Below are 21048 nucleotides of genomic sequence, written 5' to 3'. Positions count from 1 at the left end.
TGAACGATACAATAAAGTGGTGGCCACAGGAGAAAAGCAACACAATGCATAACACACAGTGTATATATATATATATATATATATATATATATATACATACTGACATCATTAGTATAAGTAGTGAACAGTGAAATCGTGAACCTACTGTCAGAGCTGGCAATATTTGAACGTTAGGTGGCATGACTGGTCCAGTAGCGTGGGCAACTGGCCTTGATATTCATATACAGTAATAGCAGTTTATTCTTCAGCAGCTATACAACTGGAAAAAGCTGTGTATATGTTTGGCGGATTAGTGTAACCATGCCAGGCATAACTTCCGGTACATTTGGTAGTGTCCCCCATTATTGTACTGACCTGGTTTTCTCCTCACCGGCTTCTTCCTGCCGCTGCAAAATCGGACTTTACTGAACACACTTAGGACATGCCTCTCGCACAGTGACCGGCCGTCCTTGCTGGGGCTGGTGCGGGCCTTGTATGTGCACACTCGGTCACTGTTGGACTCCCGCGCCTGCCTCTTCTGCCGGATCAGGGAGCTGGCTATAGCCGCAGCCATAGCTCCCCCCAACAACCACCCTACAGTATATCACCTCACCCTTGAGGAGAGCCCCCTACACCACAAGATAGCCCAATGCTGGAAGAGAAGACTCCGTGCGATTAACAAGCCACAGTTGTATGTAGACAGGTGAGTGAGGGTCCTGATTGCATGCACGTAGCGGTTCTACAGGCCCATAGCTTCAGCGTAGAGCTGCAGCGTCCCAATGCTTCCCATCTCCAGAACTGATCCAAGGCAAGAAGAGGGTCTGCTGTGGTCAATGAGGCGCTGCTGTTGCTGGGACTCCACAGGTCACTTCGCTCCTTCACTGATTGCAAGACTCCCGCAGCCTCATTCTTGAAGATGGCAGAAGTATATCCTCGCCTGCACACATGATGTCCTCCTCTTATATGTTATGATCATCATCACGTGTGTGTCATAGTGCCTGCCAGTAGCGTACCCCTGTCACACAGCCCACACATAGCCATAGCTGTGCACAGAGTGCTGGCACCGGTTCAATGTCACCGTCTCATCTTGTTGAACCTTAACTTAGGGGGAGGTCCCAGGTAGCACTGATCCAACTTCCCCAGGGATGTGAAGAGGTGATGAGTCCCCACCGGCAGCTCCTCGCATCAGCCTCCTTCCACGCTTGAAGTTCTCCATGCAAACCAAAGCCAGAGCCCTTAGCATGCAGTCATTCTGGTAGCTTCGAGGCGATGAGACTGTTCATGATGGAGAGCAGGTAACACGTTAATCACATGGACGCTGGCTGCAGCATGTAAACCTCCCTCACTGCCTGTAGTATTGCAGCGCTCCTGTGTCTCTCATTCTTCCTGTCTCCCCTATCTGTGCTCTCTACGCAATCCTACGTGATCAAGGTTTGGATGAGAAATTCTACCAGCGGTCAGAGAGAACTGCAGTTCTCATTCAGCCTGTCCCCCTGCTACTCACACTATGTGCCATGGCTGATTCCACACCGCACATCTCCATACTGGATGCTGCATACACTACAATGTGTTAGACGTCTGATCTGTCATTTCATATCGTCCTTACTGACTACCGCACATACTACAGTGCATCACAGGGATTATCTGTCACTGCGTATGTCCAATGCAAACTGCTGCGTATACTACTGTGTGTTATATGTCCGATCTGTCACTGCAAATCTATTTTGGCTGCAGCATATACTATAATGTTTCTTTGGGCTTATCTGTCACTGCACATCTTCAGTACCGGCTGCTGCATATATTACAGGGCTGATTTATCACTGCACATCTTCTATACTAGATGCTGCATGTACTACTGTGTTACATGTCTGATCTGTCATATTGAGAGATAAGCAAATCTTTTAAAATTCGATTTTGCCAGCTTGACCAAATTTTGCATAAAGTTAAATTTTTCATGAATTTTATACTGTGAAGCCTCCAATTGTTCTGAAAAAATGTGTATAAAGCTCAGAAGTGTCATATTCAACATCTTTCAAGCTCTTTAACACAAACACAGCCTTAGTAATGTCAAAGTGACCTTAAAGGGAATTTGCCTATGATTTGAACAGCATTAATCAGGACCTGGCTGCGTGATTGCTGCCAGGTATGTTTATAATTGAAATACTGCAGCATTTCAGAGAAAACACAGTTTGAAGAGCTGTCTGTGGACTATAGAGAAAGTCTTGACTAGTCCTTTGCAGTCCCTGGCCGTCCTTTCCATGCCCGACTCCAGTTGACTGACAGGTACACAAATGTACATCAATGTGAGAAACCTGTCAATCAATTGAAGCTAAGTGGGGAGAAGCTGGCTAGAGACATCATCGGACTAATCTGTTGTTTCCCTAGGCACTGATTCAGGTTGTCCGTGGTTTGGTCAGCATGAATCTAATGATAGGTTCCTTTTAACATATGGCTATGAGCAAACTGATGGTAACGAACAGCCTATTAACCACTTCGCGCCAGAGCCTGTTTTTGCCTTCGTGACCGGGCCAATTTTTTCAATTCTGACCACTGTCACTTTATGAGGTAATTACTCTGGAACGCTTCAACGGATCCCCCTGATTCTGAGATTGTTTTTTCATGACATATTGTACTTCATGATAGTGGTAAAATTTCTTCCATATAACTTGCGTTTATTTGTGAAAAAATCGGAAATTTGGCGAAAATTTAGAAAATTTTGCAATTTTCAAACTTTGAATTTTCATGCCCTTAAATCAGAGAGATATGTCACACAAAATAGTTAATAAATAACATTTCCCACATGTCTACTTTACATCAGCACAATTTTGGAACCAAAATTTTTTTTTGTTAGAGAGCTATAAGGGTTAAAAGTTGACCAGCGATTTCTCATTTTTACAACAAAATTTACAAAAACATTTTTTTAGGGACCACATCATATTTGAAGTCACTTTGAGGGGTCTTTATGACAGAAAATACCCAAAAGTGACACCATTCTAAAAACTGCACCCCTCAAGGTGCTCAAAACCACATTCAAGAACTTTATTAACCCTTCAGGTGCTTCACAGGAATTTTTGGAATGTGGAAAAAAAAAATTAACATTTAACTTTTTTCACAAAAATGTTACTTTAGACCCAATTTTTTTTATTTTCACAGGGGTAACAGGAAAAAATGGACCCCAAATTTTTTTGTGCAATTTCTCTTGAGCGTGCTGATACCCCATATGTGAGGGAAAACCACTGTTTGGGCGCACTGCAGGGTTCGGAAGGGAAGGAGCGCCATTAGACTTTTTGAATGTAAAATTTGTCTGAATAATTAGCAGACGCCATGTTGCGTTTGGAGAGCTCCTGATGTGCCTAAACAGTGGAAACCCCCCACAAGTGACACCATTTTGGAAACTAGACCCCTTAGGGAACTTATCTAGATGTGTGGTGAGCACCTTGAACCCCAAGGTGCTTCACAGAAGTTTATAATATTGAGCTGTAAAAATAAAATTTTCACATTTTTCCCACAAAACCGTTTTTCATCCCTTAATTTTGCATTATCATAAGGGTAATAGGATAAATTGCACCATGAAATTTGTTGTGCAATTTCTCCTGAACACGCTGATACCCCATATGTGGAGGCAAATTACTGTTTGGGCGCATGGCAGGGTTTGAAAGGGAAGGAGCGCCATTTGACTTTTTGAATGTAAAATTTGTTTGAATAATTAGCAGACGCCATGTCGCATTTGGGGAGCCCCTAATGTGCCTAAACAGTGGAAACCCCCCACAAGTGCCACCATTTTGGAAACTAGACCCCTTAGGGAACTTATCTAGATGTGTGGTGAGCACCTCGCACCCCCAGCTGCTTCACAGAAGTTTATAATATTGAGCCGTAAAAATAAAATTTTCACATTTTTCCCACAAAACCGTTTTTCATCCCTTAATTTTGCATTATCATAAGGGTAATAGGATAAATTGCACCATGAAATTTGTTGCGCAATTTATCCTGAACACGCTGATACCCCATATGTGGAGGCAAATTACTGTTTGGGCGCATGGCAGGGTTTGAAAGGGAAGGAGCGCCATTTGACTTTTTGAATGTAAAATTTGTTTGAATAATTAGCAGACGCCATGTCGCATTTGGGGAGCCCCTAATGTGACTAAACAGTGGAAACCCCCCACAAGTGCCACCATTTTGGAAACTAGACCCCTTAGGGAACTTATCTAGATGTGTGGTGAGCACCTTGCACCCCCAGCTGCTTCACAGAAGTTTATAATATTGAGCCGTGAAAATAAAATTTTCACATTTTTCCCACAAAAAATCTTTTTCATTCTCTAATTTTGTATTATCATAAGGGTAACAGGATAAATTGCACCATGAAGTTTGTTGTGCAATTTCTCCTGAACACGCCGATACCCCATATGTGAGGGAAAACCACTGTTTGGGCGCACGGCAGGGTTTGAAAGGGAAGGAGCGCCATTTGACTTTTTGAATGTAAAATTTGTTTGAATAATTAGCGGACGCCATGTCACATTTGTGGAGCCCCTAATGTGTCTAAACAGCGGAAACCCCCCACAAGTGCCACCATTTTGGAAACTAGACCCCTTAGGGAACTTATCTAGATGTGTGGTGAGCACCTTGCACCCCCAGCTGCTTCACAGAAGTTTATAATATTGAGCCGTGAAAATAAAATTTTCACATTTTTCCCACAAAAAATCTTTTACATTCTCTAATTTTGTATTATCATAAGGGTAACAGGATAAATTGCACCATGAAGTTTGTTGTGCAATTTCTCCTGAACACGCCGATACCCCATATGTGGGGGAAAACCACTGTTTGGGCGCACGGCAGGGTTTGAAAGGGAAGGAGCGCCATTTGACTTTTTGAATGTAAAATTTGTTTGAATAATTAGCGGACGCCATGTCACATTTGTGGAGCCCCTAATGTGTCTAAACAGCGAAAACCCCCCACAAGTGCCACCATTTTGGAAACTAGACCCCTTAGGGAACTTATCTAGATGTGTGGTGAGCACCTTGCACCCCCAGCTGCTTCACAGAAGTTTATAATATTGAGCCGTGAAAATAAAATTTTCACATTTTTCCCATAAAAAATGTTTTTCATCCCCTAATTTTGCATTATCATAAGGATAACCGGAGAAATTGCACCATGAAATTTGTTGTACAATTTCTCCTGAGTACGCCGATACCCCATATGTGGGGGAAAACCACTGCTTTGGTGTACGGCAGGGTTCGGAAGAGAAAGGAGCGCTATGTTGGCTGGGATAGGCAGCAGACACCATGTCTCATTTGAAGAGTCGCTGACATGCCAAAACAGCAGAAACCTCCACAAATGACCCCATTTTGTAAACTACACCTCTCAAGGAATTCATCTAGGGAAGTAGTGAGTATTTTTTAATTTTTAAATTTATACCATTGGGCAGTGAAAAAATCATAATTATATTTTTACCACAAAAAAATGTTTTACCCTCAGATTTTACATTTTCACACAGGGCAATGGGTAAAAATGGTGCCGAAATGTGTCACACAATTTCTTCTAAAAGTGTCAATACCCCATATGTGGCTGTATCGTACCGCTTAGCCATACGGTGAGATCTGGGGGGGACGGAGTGCTATTTGACAATTGGAGAACAAATTATTGTAGAATAGGCATTTGGATTTGGGAGCACAAAATTTTCTGAATTTCTTTTGGGGGGCAAGGGTCATTTTGCTTTTCCAGAGCCTTTCTGCTACCAGTAACTTGGAAGTCCCTTATATTTTTAACAGATGACGGACCTGAGTGGGGACTAGCTTTTTTTGAGGACTGAGTTGAAGCTTTTATTGGGAACATTTTACGTAACATTTATCCGGCGCTCTCGGCTGAGCACTTACATCGGGGTTTCCATCTAAATTTCCAAGTGATGTAATTCAGATGAAACCCCTGCAGGATCCATTCACTGTAATGAGGCAGCAGAGTTACTCTGGACACCGTCTGGCCTCTGTGTAGCGGTGTCCTTTTTTTCAGAAGTGCACAAAACTGTGGCCAACCGCACTTTTATGCACGCCTAAAACAAATGACACCGTGGGATCCCAGGCTAGACGGCGTCCACAGTGGCCTATATCTGTCTCATTACAGGGAATCTTCCGTCATGGGTTCCGGCTGAATCATGTATTTCAGAGATTTACACGGAAACTCTGGTGTAAGTGCTCAGCGCAGAGCACAGGATAAATGTGGGCAGAGCCTTACTGGGATCTTTGGGGACATAATAAACAAATCAGTAGCAGGTGAAGAATTGGTTTTATTTATTTTTTACGCCATTCCTAGTGTGATATAACTGATTAGATTACTTTATTCTTCGGGTCGGTGTGATTACAGAGATACCAGATTGATATCGGGTTTTTATGACTGACAGCTGTCACACACTAAAAGACGCTTTTTTTGCAAAATCTAGTTTTTGCATCACCATATTTTGAGAGCTATAATTTTTCCATATTTCGGCCGACAGAGTCATGTGACGGCTTGTTTTTTGCGGGACGAGTTGACATTTTTATTGGTACCATTTTTGGGGACGTGACATTTTTTGATCGCTTTCTATTCCGTTTTTTGGGAGGTAAAAAAAACAAAAACACAATTCAGGAATTGTTTTTTGAGTTTTTTTTTTATGCCGTTCTGCGTGTGGTAAAAGTGATCAGGCAGCATTATTCTTCGGGTCAGTACGTTTACAGCGATACTACACTTACTGTATTTTTTTTATGTTTTGGCGCTTTTACACAATAAAACTATTTTATAGAAAAAAATATTTTTTTTGCATTGCTTTATTCTGAGCGCTATAACTTTTTTATTTTTCGGCTGATGGAGCTGTATGGCGGCTTTTTTTTTGCGTAACCAGATGACGTTTTCAGTGGTACCATTTTTATTTCTATTTTGTTTTTTGATCGCATTTTTTTCCACTTTTTGTTTGGCAATATGATGAAAAAGCATATTTTTTTGCTCCGTTTTTTATTTATTTTTATTACGGTGTGCACAGAAGGAGTTAATTAGTGTGACAGTTTTTATAGCTCGGGTTGTTTCGGACGCGGCGATACCAAATATGTGTACTTTTTTTGGTTTTGTAAAAATATACGGATTTATTGGTTTAATATTTTATTTATTTATTTTTATTTATTTTGTGATTTTTTTATTAATAGTTTAAAAACTTTTTTTTTTACTTTTTTTCACATTTTTTCTTAGTCCCTGTATGGGACATTCATTTTTATTTTTCTGATCTCTGATCTCATGTAATGTAATAGACATATATTACATTACATGAGATCTTCCCTGACTGTTTCAGTCAGAGTCTCCTGTCTGGCTACAGCTGCAGCTGAGCCAGACAGGACACCATATATGGCAGAGCTGGAGGCGGTCATGTGACCTCCAGCTGCCATAGCAACCCCAGGTCCTGGAAGGACTCGGAGGTCTTTGGAGAGGTAAGTTGACGACCCCCTCTCCTCCTGCTGTCTCCTATATGCCGCGATCACTATAGATCACAGCATATAGAAGACAGCTAAGGGTTAACATCACTGGGACCTGATCTAATCAGGTCCCGATGATGTTCCCTGTCAGAGCTAACGCTCTGCACCGGAATCGCAGCGCTTGCAGGACCCTGGGGGTCCTGAGCGCTGCGAGACCACCCACCGTTTTTAAACGTCGGCGCTGCACAGAGCCCGGCAAGCGCCGACGTTTATCTACAGTGGGCGGTCGGGAACCGGTTAAATAACAATCTGCAATGGCAATTGAAGCAATTGATTTTTTTTTAATTAATGTAAAAATGATCCCATTTTTGGGAGCAGTTTCAGGTTTATCAACTCTCTGTAGGATAGGGTTCCCAGCAGTAGTACAGCATAGCTGTAGAACACAATAGGCAACCAGATGTGTGGTTGTGTAGTGGCAGTAGCTGAAATTGCATTATATAAATTTGATGCGACAAGCAAGGAGATATCCATATGCGTATGGCCAGCACTGGCTGCAGCATAATATAGATATGACACGATGGACAGGCAGTAGTTGCCTGGCTGTATGGCAGAATCAGCCCTGGCAGCAGCAGAACTGTATAGAACACAATGGACAGGCAGATGCAATAGTCGATCTAATCATTGGCATCAGTCATAAGTGAATGAACATCCTCACTGATCTATGGCTGATTCATTTTTACAAATAAAGGTTTTCTGAACTTGGGTAGAACAATCTGGTCTGCTTGGACATGACAAAACCATGTGCAGTGTTGCAGTGTTGAATACCCTCACTGGCAGTACACGAGAGGCTGGATAAAACAGTATGCCCATGGCAAGCTATGCTAGTTCTTGGCACTGATCTAACATGTTGGCTCAGAATTTCATGGGGACCAGGCTCAGGGTATCTGCTGGTGAAACGTCACTGTCCAGGTATGACAGAATCTGGCTGCCCAGTTGATGAATCTAACGTATGTCAGATTTGTCACAGCAGCAGATAAAATATCTGTTCCATCATATTATATATACTGTAATTGCTGCAGCCCTGGCTAGTTGTAGCTGTAGCGATGGAATAGTTAGGGGAGCACTGGCTCTGCAGAGAGGTAAGAAGGATCTTTGGGTCAGACATATGGTTCCCAGGTATCGTGCTCAACGAAGGCGCTGCCAAGCAGGGAACACAGTTTATCAAGGCAATACACAAATTTTGACTTCCTTTCAGACATCGGAAAAAATCCATATTTTGCATTCATGGCAAGGGTCTAAAAGCATGGCTATAAAATTGTCATTGCCTTTGCTTGATGCTAATGAAATGACAGTCATATCACAAGAAATCAAGCATTGAGCTTGCCATGCTCGCCATTACGATCATTGGTTCACTTTCCACACCTCGCTGTGATGGTCGGTCATCATAGCCAACATTGCAGTCATTGTAATCATCATCAATTTCACACTGTCAGTCTTATCCCCTTTCTGAGGTAACTCAATGTCCCCCTTCATATCCACTTGCTGTTGCTCCTCCCTGGTGTTCATGGTTTCCATAAAGAATTGCAAATTTTGATTCATGTGATGACAGAACAGTTTTCCAATTTGAAATAGTCCATTTAAAAAGATCTTTAGCCCAGGGAAGACGGCAGCGTTTCTGGATTGTGTTGATATATGGCTTCTTTGCATGATGGAACTTTAACTGGCATTTGTGGATTACACAATGAGCTGTATTCACAAATAATAATTTTTGGAAGTATTCCTGATCCTATGCAATGATTTGCATGACAGAATCATGCCTTTTTTAATGCATAGTCACCTAAGGGCCCAAACATCACGAGCATCCAATATTGACCATCAGCTTGAACATGGATTTCCCTCAATCTTTTGACAATATAATAAATTTAAAAGTATATAAAAGTACTGTAGATAGTGGAATATTCAAAGTGTTTTCAATTTTATGTTAAGGAACATTTTTCTCAAATTGATCCACAATTTTTAGATGTCGTTGTTCACAGATGGGTGACCCTTTGACCATTTTTGTTTCTGACAGACTCTACCTTTCCAAGGACAAAACATACGTCAGAGTCCTGATGTCCTGAATTATATGATATTTTTCTCTTTAATGGTATGCTGTTTTTTGAATGTATGCAGTTTATCCATTTACCTATTAAGTACTTATACATTCATTGGTCTTTTTGATAGATATATGCTATTTTTATATGATTAGTTTAATGAGAATATAGCAATTTGACTACCTCCTCCCACACATATATGTCTTATGAATACGTTTGTCGTGAACGTTCTTATTTTTTCTGTGTGCTGCTCCCCACTATTTTAATGTATTTTAATTGTATATATTAATAAAATGTATCCTTTTTACTATATTGTTATATGGCTCTTTTGTGGTCATTCACTTCTTTGGTGTAGTCCTATTACTTTTTCGTGAATACTCACTTAGATTAAGCAAAGGTGATATTTATTCACTTAGTTGAGTATTTCTTTTTATACACAGTCATGTTACTTGAGTTTACCCTCCAGCGGTTTTCTGTTGGCACCACTTACTTTTCCAGCCTTTTGTTGACCCTGTCCCAGCCTTTTTGAGATGTGTTGCTGCCATCAATTTCAAAATGATTACATTTTTTCAAATGAAATGTAAAAATGTCTAACTTTCAACTTCTCATCTGTGTTCTATTTTCTGTTGTGAATAAAATTTGGCTACAACAGACTTATAAATAATTGAATTCTCGTTTTCTTTAGATTTTACATTACAGTTTACCAACTTTTTTTGGAATAAAGGTTGTAGAAGTTGCTCCTCTTCCTCTATCCCTGGTTGCATCCTTGTGATTTTTTTCCACTGTATAAATATGAGGAGGATAATAACACTGTTGATTCCATAGTTGTCCTTACTGACAAAATGAACAGCCCTTTCCAAGGACCTCAGTAGGCGACGTTTAGCCTTCATAAGCTGCTAATGATGGATTTCAAAGTTTCCCAAGCTCCACTTTGCCTGCTACATGATATAGATACCACTTTACGCTGCTCATACAGATGCTCCGACATACCCAACATTGAATTTCATTGCATTACAATGTGACAAATTAAGCAGTGCTCTGGCAGACCATTCTGTTTTTGCAAAGCCTTAAGGGAATTTTTTTGCCAGATAAAGGTTGAAATTCCAAGACATTCTATGGGCAATGGCTGCCACCTTCTCTAAGCAGGTATACTTATTTAAAAAATTTTGCACAATTAACTAGGACATCCACCATACAGGGAGAATGAGTTACTTTGCCCAAACGCAGTGTAGCCACAATGTTCTAGGCATTGCAACAATGCCCAGTTGCATTTGATGGGGAGCCATCAAACATGAGATTTGCTGGATGATGGAAAAGAGAAAATACTCCACTGTATGCCTTTGGTCAAACCATGTCCATACATTTTAAAACAGCTTGGCAGTGCTAAAGTTTAAAATAATTAAAAGACTTAAAACACAAAGAATAGGTCATGCTCTGCCATGTTGTTGTTGAGGATGGGGGTCATATCCATTGCAGAGGAGGTGTAGGTTAAGATGGATAAGCACTGCCTGAACCAAACCTAGCGATCAACGGTGGAGGCTTCGTCCTGGCTGTGGTGAAGGTTCACTGCCATTCAAAAGATTAACCCAGTTGGCTGAGAAAAACATGTACTGTCCCTGTCCATAATGCTGCTCCATGTGCCGAAAATGCATTGCACTTTTGAGCTCAATGTGGAATGTAGAGAGCGGCTTACAGTATTCTGCATGTGGAACCCCAGGGGTCTGGTTACCACAGTAATAGCAATATTACGTCTGTGAGCAGGTGGGAGGTCTCCTGGTCAGGAATCCTAAGCATGCCACACCTCCTGCCCAGTCCTGGGAGGGGAAGAACTTCCCCTATATAAACTGGGGCTGAGGTGGGGTTAGAAGAGAACACAGACAGAGACAGAGACACAGTCTGGTCTGGTGTGGAGCAGTTGCAGGGAAAGTGACAACAGGAGCTCTGTGGGAGCAGTGATAAAAGGAGTCCGGGACTGGAAGCTGTAGAGCTCGTCCGGACTCAAGAGATCTCACCGGACACGGAGTCCGAAGCTGTGGGGACTGTTCCATACCCAGCGGCAGAAACCGACCGGCAGGGGATTTCAGGTCCTCTGGCTAAGAAACCCGAAGGCACGGTCACACGCAAGGGACCAGCACCGCCGTCGTGGAGCGGAGGCTACCAGAAGGCCCCGAGTCACCGGCCATACGGGTGAGCACCACATGGTACACTCAGGGACGTGGGCTACTTTTACCCGCTTCTAGCACGGTAGCCAAGAAGAGTACAGTTAGTTGGGGAGGCCTACAACTCCGCCTGGCCAGGGGAGATCCTGTCTGCTCACGGACTGACCAGGCCCCGATCGCTAGCCAGTACACCCGGGAGGGTCTATCTTTGTCACCAGTAAAGACCCTGAACTACACCGCACCGTCTCTGAGTGGTTCCTGGTGCCTGCGTGCAATTCTACCATCCCCATCATCCACGTCCGCTGCCCTGAGGCCATACCCCTCCCGTTGGGGGTTATACTACCCACGCTGCACAACTGTACCACCGGCCTCAGCGGTCTGCCCTGCAGCGGCGGTTTCGTAACCGCATTCAACGGGTGGCGTAGTCGAACAATATCACATCTGCCACTAAAAACATCGCCACTTAGTTTGACACCCTGGGCACGGACCGGGTCACCACCACGAGGACTACCACTCCCAACAGATCCGGCTCCGGGTATTCCCCGCGTGCGCAACGCTATAGGACATGGCCCAGGGGGCGCGTCAACTTTTGGCGTAGTCGGCAGGATTTCGTGCCCGCAACCACCGGGTACTGCGTGCCTGAAAAAGACTGTTAAACTTACCTGTGGTGAAGATTCCCGCCATCCGTGGAGTTTTCCCGCCATCCGACGCCATCTTTTGCCTTCTTCCCGCCATCCGTGGAGTTTTCCCGCCATCCGACGCCATCTTTTGCCTTCTTCCCGCCATCCGTGGAGTCTTCCCGCCATTGGACGCCATCTTGAGGACGCCGCGCGGGAAGAAGAGGGGCGTGGACTCTGAAAGCGCGCGAGAACTGAAGCCCCGCCTCACGTCCGGACGTTGCGTAAGGTCCTGGAAGGAACCCAGCAGACGCCGACGTCACAGGAGCGCGACGGAAGGTCCTCAACCCTGACGATCCACTGCGGAGCCGCGGCCTACGGAAGAGGATCATCGCAAGGTAGGCCACGGTCCACTAGGGGGGAGGAGGATGTCGGATACGGAGGAGAGCTTCACTGCCACAGCCACCGCCAGCACCACCGCTGCTGCGGTCATGCCTTTCACCATGCCCTACATCCCGGGGGCAGCCTGGCTACCCCGGTACTCAGGGGAGTCCCATACCCTAAATGACTTCAGAGAAAGGCTGGATAGCCTCTTCCAGGTGTACCCCCTCACAGAAGAGCAAAAAGTGAGCATCCTGGTGGCTCAATTACCAGGGGCAGCCCAAAGGGAGGTAAAGTCCTGGCCACTTGGGAGGAGGAGGACTGTCGCAGAGATACTAGCCCGGCTGAAGGACACCTTTGATACCCGTACCTCAGCCGAGATCAAGCTTAGATTCTACGGGTGCAAGCAGCGAGCACATGAGAATATAAGGGACTATGCACTAAACCTACAAGAGGCCCTGAGAGCCATTAAGCAGGCCGACCCTGACGGCGTGGGAAACGAAGACAAGCTGTTGACTGAACAATTTATAGAGGGTCTACATTGCAATGCCCACCGAACCCAGTTGCGGGCAATGGCCTTACAGGACCCTCATCTGGACTTTGCACAGTTCAAGGACAGAGCCATCCGGGTGCTCCGAGAACCGGCACCAGGTGGAGCTGTGACCCACAAACGCCCTGCTACCATTTACCACCAGGAGACGGCGCCCTTGTCGGCAGGGCCTGTGGGAGCTGATGCGCAGGCTTTAAACAATGACCCGGCTACAGACCTGCACCATCAGGTCCAAGAGCTAACTAAAAGCGTTGCCGCGCTAACCCGAACTGTGCAGTCTTTACAGGTTTCTACTCCAGGGAAGATCCAGCTGGCATCCGGACCGGAGGATATCCCGTGGCGCCGACCAAGGAGGACCCCACCGGCCAGAGGAAGACCCAGCGACCGATACAATGAGGACGGACAACCCATCTGCCGCCGCTGCAATCAACCCGGACATATGGCAAGGTACTGTCCTTTAAACTGGCACAACCTGGGGTAGAGGGCCAACCCCTAGGAATAAGATCACCAGGCCCATCGAACTGGCGTGACAAATACGTGGGAGGACGTCCAGTCTTGCCTGTAGTACTGGATGGCATTCCTATGAGTGCCCTACTTGACACCGGGTCACAGGTCACCACCATCCCGTACGAGCTCTTCAAGCAGTACTGGAATGACTCGGATATAACCCGCTACCCAGACGACGACTTGAGTATCATCGCCAGCAATGGTCAGCCCGTGCCACAGATCGGATTTAAAGAGATGACCATTAAAATCGGTAAAGTCGAACTGGCAGCACAGGGACTGATCATTGTAGACATTGACAAGCGCGAGAGTCACCCAAAGATAACTCTAGGAACTAATGTGATTGAAAATTGTCTTGCAGAGGTGATTCTCATTTTACAGCAGGTTGCGAAGAACGCCAGCTCCGGCCAGCAGCGAGTGCTCCAAAAAGAGATCCGGGCACTGATGCGACGGCAACAGGTGGAACTCTCCGGTGGTGAGATTGGTAGCGTGAGAATGTGTGACCCTTTCCCTATTGCCATGCCCCCGAAAAGTGAAATGATGATTTGGTGCCGGGCAGCTATTGGTCTGAGAGGTAGAGATTACCAGGCAATGGTAGAACCAGTCTACTCAGATAGTAGGCCCACCATTTTGACGGCACGGGGGGTGGTTGATGTACGCCATGGGAGGGTGCCCGTTCGCATAATAAATATCGGGAAGAGGGAAGTGTACCTGCCCCGGTATGCTACGCTAGCCAAATTGTATACCATCAACCAAAATTCTGTACAGTCTGTGGAACCCTTGCCTCCATCTCATCCAGAGGAAGGTAACGGCTCTAAGCAACAAATGGAGGACTGGTGTCAACAACTGCATTTGGGTACTGACTCCACTCCTGCTCACCAAAAGCAGGGAGTCTACCGGGTGATCCAGGAATACGAGAGAGTGTTCAGTAAACACCCGCTAGACTTCGGGCGAGTGAAGGGAGTGGAACATCACATCCCCACGGGAGACCATCCTCCCATAAAGGAGAGGTATCGTCCCGTACCCCCTGCACACTACCAACACGCCAAGGGGATGCTTAGAGACATGAAGGAGGCTGGGGTAATCAGGGATAGCTGTAGCCCCTGGGCAGCTCCACTAGTCTTGGTTAAAAAGAAAGACAACACCATGAGAATGTGTGTAGATTACCGGAAAATCAACCGTATCACACACAAAGATGCGTACCCCTTACCAAGGATAGAGGAGTCTTTGGCTGCTTTAAAATCTGCTAACTTCTTCTCCACTTTGGATCTCACTAGCGGGTACTGGCAGGTCCCTGTAGCAGAGGTGGACCGGGAGAAGACCGCATTCACCACCCCGATGGGACTTAGCGAGTTTACCTGCATGCCATTCGGACTCTGCAACGCACCAGGAACCTTCCAACGATTGATGGAATGCTGTCTGGGACACCGGAACTTTGAGACGGTCCTGCTGTACCTGGACGATGTTATAGTTTATTCCAAAACCTACGAGGACCACCTGAAACACCTGGCGGAGGTGTTTGAAGCCCTGGCAAACTACGGTCTGAAGGTGAAACCGTCGAAGTGTCACCTGCTAAAACCAAAGGCGCAGTACTTGGGACACGTGGTGAGTGCTGACGGAGTGGCTCCCGACCCTGATAAGATCACCGCGATTAAGGAATGGCCAAGACCCTCCAGCGTAAAGGAAGTGCGGCAGTTCCTCGGGTTGGTAGGCTACTACCGAAGGTTCATTCCCGGTTTCACCAAAAAGGCAGCTCCTATGCAGGACCTCCTGATAGGCCAGTCCAGGAAGGCCAAGAACCAGAAGCCGCCCTTCAGATGGGAGAAGTTGGAAGAAGAGTCCTTCCGCCAGCTGAAGATGGCCCTCACGGGGGATGAAATCCTGGCGTACCCGGATTACAGCCAGCCCTTTATCCTCTACACCGACGCAAGTAACATCGGGCTGGGAGCCGTACTGTCCCAGATCCAGCAGGGGAGAGAACGGGTAATTGCTTACGCCAGCCGAAAACTGCGACCCACCGAAAGAAACCCTGAGAGATACAGCTCATTCAAGCTAGAGTTCCTGGCTGTAGTGTGGGCAGTCACCGAACGCTTTAAGCACTACCTTGCTTCTTCCCGGTTCACCATGTACACGGATAACAACCCGTTGACACACCTGGACACTGCAAGACTCGGTGCCCTGGAGCAGAGATGGATGGCCCGCCTGACCAACTATGAGTTCACGATCAAATACCGGGCAGGACGCTCCAATACCAACGCGGATGCCTTGTCCAGAATGCCAAACCTACCGGACGTAGGGGAAGATCCAGAGGAACTGGAAGAAGTTGAACTCCCCGCGTTCCACCGTCATGGGACTACCCAGTATTCCCACCGTGTAAGGGGTAAGCAATCCGCTACGTTCAACCCCTTACCTCATTACAACTGGGCGGAAACACAAGACAGTGACCCCGCCGTCCGACTGGTGAAGGAGATGCTGACTCAGCCAGATGTCCGCCTTGACCCAGACGCTCCGGAGGAGACCAAGCAACTGTGGGCTGAGAAGAGTCGACTGTTCCTTTACAAGGGGAAGTTATGCCGCAGAATGGTTAACTCCCGGACGCATGAACTGGTCTGGCAAGTAGTGGTGCCAAGAAGAGACGCGGCAATGGTACTGGAGGCATACCACGACGGAGCTGGGCACTTCGGATGGAAGAAGCTGGAGTTCCTGCTGCGCGGGCGGTTCCACTGGGTAGGCATGAGAGGAACCATCGAGAGGTGGTGCAGAGACTGTGGCCCATGCAACCTAAGAAGGAAGGACCGTGCCAGCCAGAAGACTCCCCTGCAGTCCATCGTCACCAGGCAGCCGTTGGAACTGGTAGCCTTGGACCATGTAAAACTGACCCCCAGCAGAAGTGGCTACGTCTATGCGTTAACCATCGTGGATCACTACTCCCGGTTCTTGGTTGTAGTCCCCGTCAAGGACTTAACGGCTCAAACAGCAGCTAGAGCCTTCCAGCAGCACTTCTGCCGTCCACACGGATACCCAGAGCAGGTGCTGACGGACCAAGGACCTGCCTTTGAAGCGGAAGTCTTCCAGGAGTTCTGCACTCTGTATGGCTGCCGGAAGATAAGAACAACACCCTATCATCCGCAAACCAATGGACTCTGCGAGAAGATGAACCAGGTGGTGATAGACCTTCTGAAGACATTGCCCCTGGAAGAACGCAGTCTGTGGCCTGAGAAACTGCCTGATCTGGTGGACCTATACAACCACATCCCTGTAGGTTCTACCAACTGTACCCCGGCTTACCTAATGAGAGCAAGACCTGGTAAGCTGCCTGTTGATCTGGATATGGGAGTCCTGACACCCAAGGACACTTCACCAGAAGCAGACTGGGACACAGAGAGGCAGCAGCAGTACCGGAAAGTACAGGAGAGCGTTGAGCGAAGTCTCCGTCAAGCAAGAGAAAGACAGGAGAAGACTTACAACCAGTGTGCTCCCGCTGTTCCCCTGGTACCTGGAGAGCAGGTCTTGAAGAGGAAAAGACGGCTCCACAAGTTGGACGACCAGTGGGAGAAGGACCCGTACACCGTACTGCCCTCAAGCCATGAAAACCCGAAAGTCTGCACAATCAGTAAGGATGGAGGAGAAACCACAGCCATTGTCTCCCGAGATCACCTGAAGAAGTGTCCCGAGCAGCTACGAAACCCTGAAGAAGATCAAGAAAACCCTCGACCCGCAGAGGAAAGGGAAGAGATGGTCAGTACTGTACTCGGAGACTTCCCTCGGTCTTGGACACAGGTAAATGGCGCTGTTGTGGTACCCGTCCTCACCTTCCTCCAGCCAGCATCCCAAGTGCCTACGGAAAAACAGGTAGAGCTGGAAGAGCAGCCGGTCCAGGAGGCAGAAGACCCCACACAAGCAGACCAGGAGAATCGACCCTCTGCTTATAGTGAGCCTGCCGTGCCCCTAGTGAGCCAAAGAGTCCGTAGACAGTTGCCCAGCTTACCTTTGACAGCTCCTACACCCTGTAGCTCAGGACCAGTTAGTGAGCTCCGTAGGTCTACTAGAACCACTAGAGGCCAGTTGCCCGTACGTTGGAGGATTTAAAGTGATTTAGACTGTTTTATTGGTATTTACCTGTTTACTGTTGCTTGTAAATAATTATGTTTTTCCAGTTATTTTATAGGTATCTTTTGTGGATTTACTAGAACTCTATTGTATATATGTTTGGAGCGTAACCCAGGAACGGACTAAAGACTGTTAAAGACTCGGGGCAGAACAGACCCCTACCTGGTTACGGCTCCCTGTTCTTTGGTGAAATGGACACCCTTTTTGCTTCAAAAATTGCACCCGGTTGCGGACACGCCGTGACCACTTTAACATGTTTTTCCTTATTGTATTGTTCCTGTTTATACCCTGTTATGTTTTCAAAAAAAAATATGTTTAGTCCCGGAGTACTAAATTTTACTAGGGGGGAATGTGGAACCCCAGGGGTCTGGTTACCACAGTAATAGCAATATTACGTCTGTGAGCAGGTGGGAGGTCTCCTGGTCAGGAATCCTAAGCATGCCACACCTCCTGCCCAGTCCTGGGAGGGGAAGAACTTCCCCTATATAAACTGGGGCTGAGGTGGGGTTAGAAGAGAACACAGACAGAGACAGAGACACAGTCTGGTCTGGTGTGGAGCAGTTGCAGGGAAAGTGACAACAGGAGCTCTGTGGAAGCAGTGATAAAAGGAGTCCGGGACTGGAAGCTGTAGAGCTCGTCCGGACTGAAGAGATCTCACCGGACACGGAGTCCGAGGCTGTGGGGACTGTTCCATACCCAGCGGCAGAAACCGACCGGCAGGGGATTTCAGGTCCTCTGGCTAAGAAACCCGAAGGCACGGTCACACGCAAGGGACCAGCACCGCTGTCGTGGAGCGGAGGCTACCAGAAGGCCCCGAGTCACCGGCCATACGGGTGAGCACCACACGGTACACTCAGGGACGTGGGCTACTTTTACCCGCTTCTAGCACGGTAGCCAAGAAGAGTACAGTTAGTTGGGGAGGCCTACAACTCCGCCTGGCCAGGGGAGATCCTGTCTGCTCACGGACTGACCAGGCCCCGATCGCTAGCCAGTACTCCCGGGAGGGTCTATCTTTGTCACCAGTAAAGACCCTGAACTACACCGCACCGTCTCTGAGTGGTTCCTGGTGCCTGCGTGCAATTCTACCATCCCCATCATCCACGTCCGCTGCCCTGAGGCCATACCCCTCCCGTTGGGGGTTATACTACCCACGCTGCACAACTGTACCACCGGCCTCAGCGGTCTGCCCTGCAGCGGCGGTTTCGTAACCGCATTCAACGGGTGGCGTAGTCGAACAATATCACATCTGCTACTAAAAACATCGCCACTTAGTTTGACACCCTGGGCACGGACCGGGTCACCGCCACGAGGACTACCACCCCCAACAGATCCGGCTCCGGGTATTCCCCGCGTGCGCAACGCTACAGAACATGGCCCAGGGGGCGCGTCATGCACATGAAAGCAAAGAGGATGCAACCCTTTCTGCAAGATATAAGAGTGGCTGGGTATCAGTGTGGCTGAGTTCACACCATCATTTCTCAAAAGGCAGTGGAATCCATTAAGTGGTAAGGCAGTGACTGCACCACCAGTGATTATACCAGGTGAGAGTTGAGTTGGCACACAAGCAGATGACTGGTAGTATAGGATAAGATATCAGTTATGACTATCTGACGGCGTGACAGAGAAAGAGGAGGAGTCACAGTACAACAAGCAGAAGGTGGTGATAATGAGACCAACCAGGTACTGCTTGAGAATGAGGCCCTGCTATCAGAAAAACCAGTGTGAGGAGAAAGGGTAGGAGGACAGCTTGAAACCTCCTCATATGGCTGTCAAGCTTGCTTTTCAGATACGAGCAGGTGATGCCGCTTCATGTGCTGATGGAGCGCTGTAGTTCCTAGTCTATTTTTCCGGGACTTACATAGATTTTTTTTCCTCCTGCAGAGTCTGCTCCCTGTAAAAGATTAATTGGCTAGCAACATAGAAAACAATCCCCACACCCAAGATGCCTGCATTTAGGACTTGCCATCATCTTGACCACAACTAGGGCCTGCTGTTGAGCCTCCTCCACCCAAAGCAATTGCAGAATAACATGCTCCTGAGCAGACCGCCGAAAAAGCAGATCAGTCCCTGAAAAATCTTTTTGGTCGGACGTTGGTTCTGCTCTTTATCTCTCACGCCACTGCCCTCCTCTTCTGATGATATCAATACCTCCTCACCCGAATCTTGTTCCAAGGTCATGTTCACTACACCATCAGCACACCTGACTCGGCTGAGAGTTGTTTCCATGTGTGAAATGTCCTGAGCGCCTTGCTCTCCTTCGTGATTCCCAGCTCCAGATTTGCCCTGACCCAAAGTGCCATTACAAATTCAGCTGCCGATGCCCATGCCAGCACGGCCCACAGAGCCACCAACACAGCTAGCTGTTTGAATCATGTTTTTTTATCTCTTCTGCCCTCATCCCCTCCAAGTACAAACGCTGACCATTCATCACATCCAAAAAATCAACAGGAATAAGTTGTGGCTGTGAATTATCATCCTTAGCTCCTGGAGTGCTGTTGCTTAGGACTATACAGAACAATTGCTCAAGCTATCAAAAGTAACACTACCCTGCTGTGACAGATGACTGAAGTGCCATATATTCCATAATGTCCTCCACTTCCTCTCAACTACTACACTTTGCTTGTCGCACTTGTGTTTGGTAGTACTACTCCTAAGACAGTCAATGCCAGTGGTTTTGTGATGATGCTGCTGCATACGGCTCCCAGATTCTTATTGAGTGGTGTCATTGTATGGATTTTTTTTTTATACATTATCTCGTTCATTGCCATTGGCACTTTTGCCACTGTTTTCAACCACAAATTCCTCAATTCCAAAAAGTGCTAAACAAGAAATTCTAGGTACATTTCCAAAAAAAACAGTGGCGGCAACAGTCTGTAGTATGGTTGTGGCATGTTTGGATGACAAATTTGGATGAAAAAACAGGCATTCAAAAAAACAGTAGTTTGAGGCACACACACTTTGTAAAGTAGACAGTTGCCCTTAAATGCCTGGAATTTTTTAAACATTTTCTAATGTATTTTTTTTAATTAATTATTCACACAATTATCCCACCTCCCCCCAAAAAATAATGAGCAATGTAATGTAGGCGTACATCCAAAACAACAGCAGCTGTAACAGGCTGTAGAATTTGTGTGGCGTGGATGGACATCAAACTAGACTAGCATAACAGGTGTGCATAAACTTAATATAGTAGTTTTGAAAGAGCATTTTAGATTTTTGCTACAT

The 21048-nt window shown here is 46.6% G+C and overlaps 1 protein-coding gene across 3 annotated transcripts in view; it reads right to left on the bottom strand.

Moving 5' to 3' along the window:
- The window catches only part of FGF12 (fibroblast growth factor 12), a 590755-nt gene that overhangs the window by 234849 nt on the left and 334858 nt on the right, over nt 1–21048 (bottom strand). Inside the window, exon 1 of one of the 3 annotated variants that reach the window (XM_073675154.1) lies at nt 355–1385. The exons of the other annotated variants lie outside the window; for them this stretch is intronic. Within the exon in view, the coding sequence (XP_073531255.1) occupies nt 355–553 (199 nt within the window). The 5' untranslated portion in view covers nt 554–1385. Of the gene's footprint in view, nt 1–354; nt 1386–21048 lie in introns of those variants that run through there. 3 annotated transcript variants of the gene reach the window in all.

The sequence above is a fragment of the Phyllobates terribilis genome, unplaced genomic scaffold (genome assembly GCF_046119375.1).
Source record: "Phyllobates terribilis strain yellow unplaced genomic scaffold, ASM4611937v1 Scaffold_3__8_contigs__length_932513732, whole genome shotgun sequence".
Classification (NCBI taxonomy): domain Eukaryota; kingdom Metazoa; phylum Chordata; class Amphibia; order Anura; family Dendrobatidae; genus Phyllobates; species Phyllobates terribilis.
This window is presented reverse-complemented; position numbering and strand designations above follow the sequence as displayed.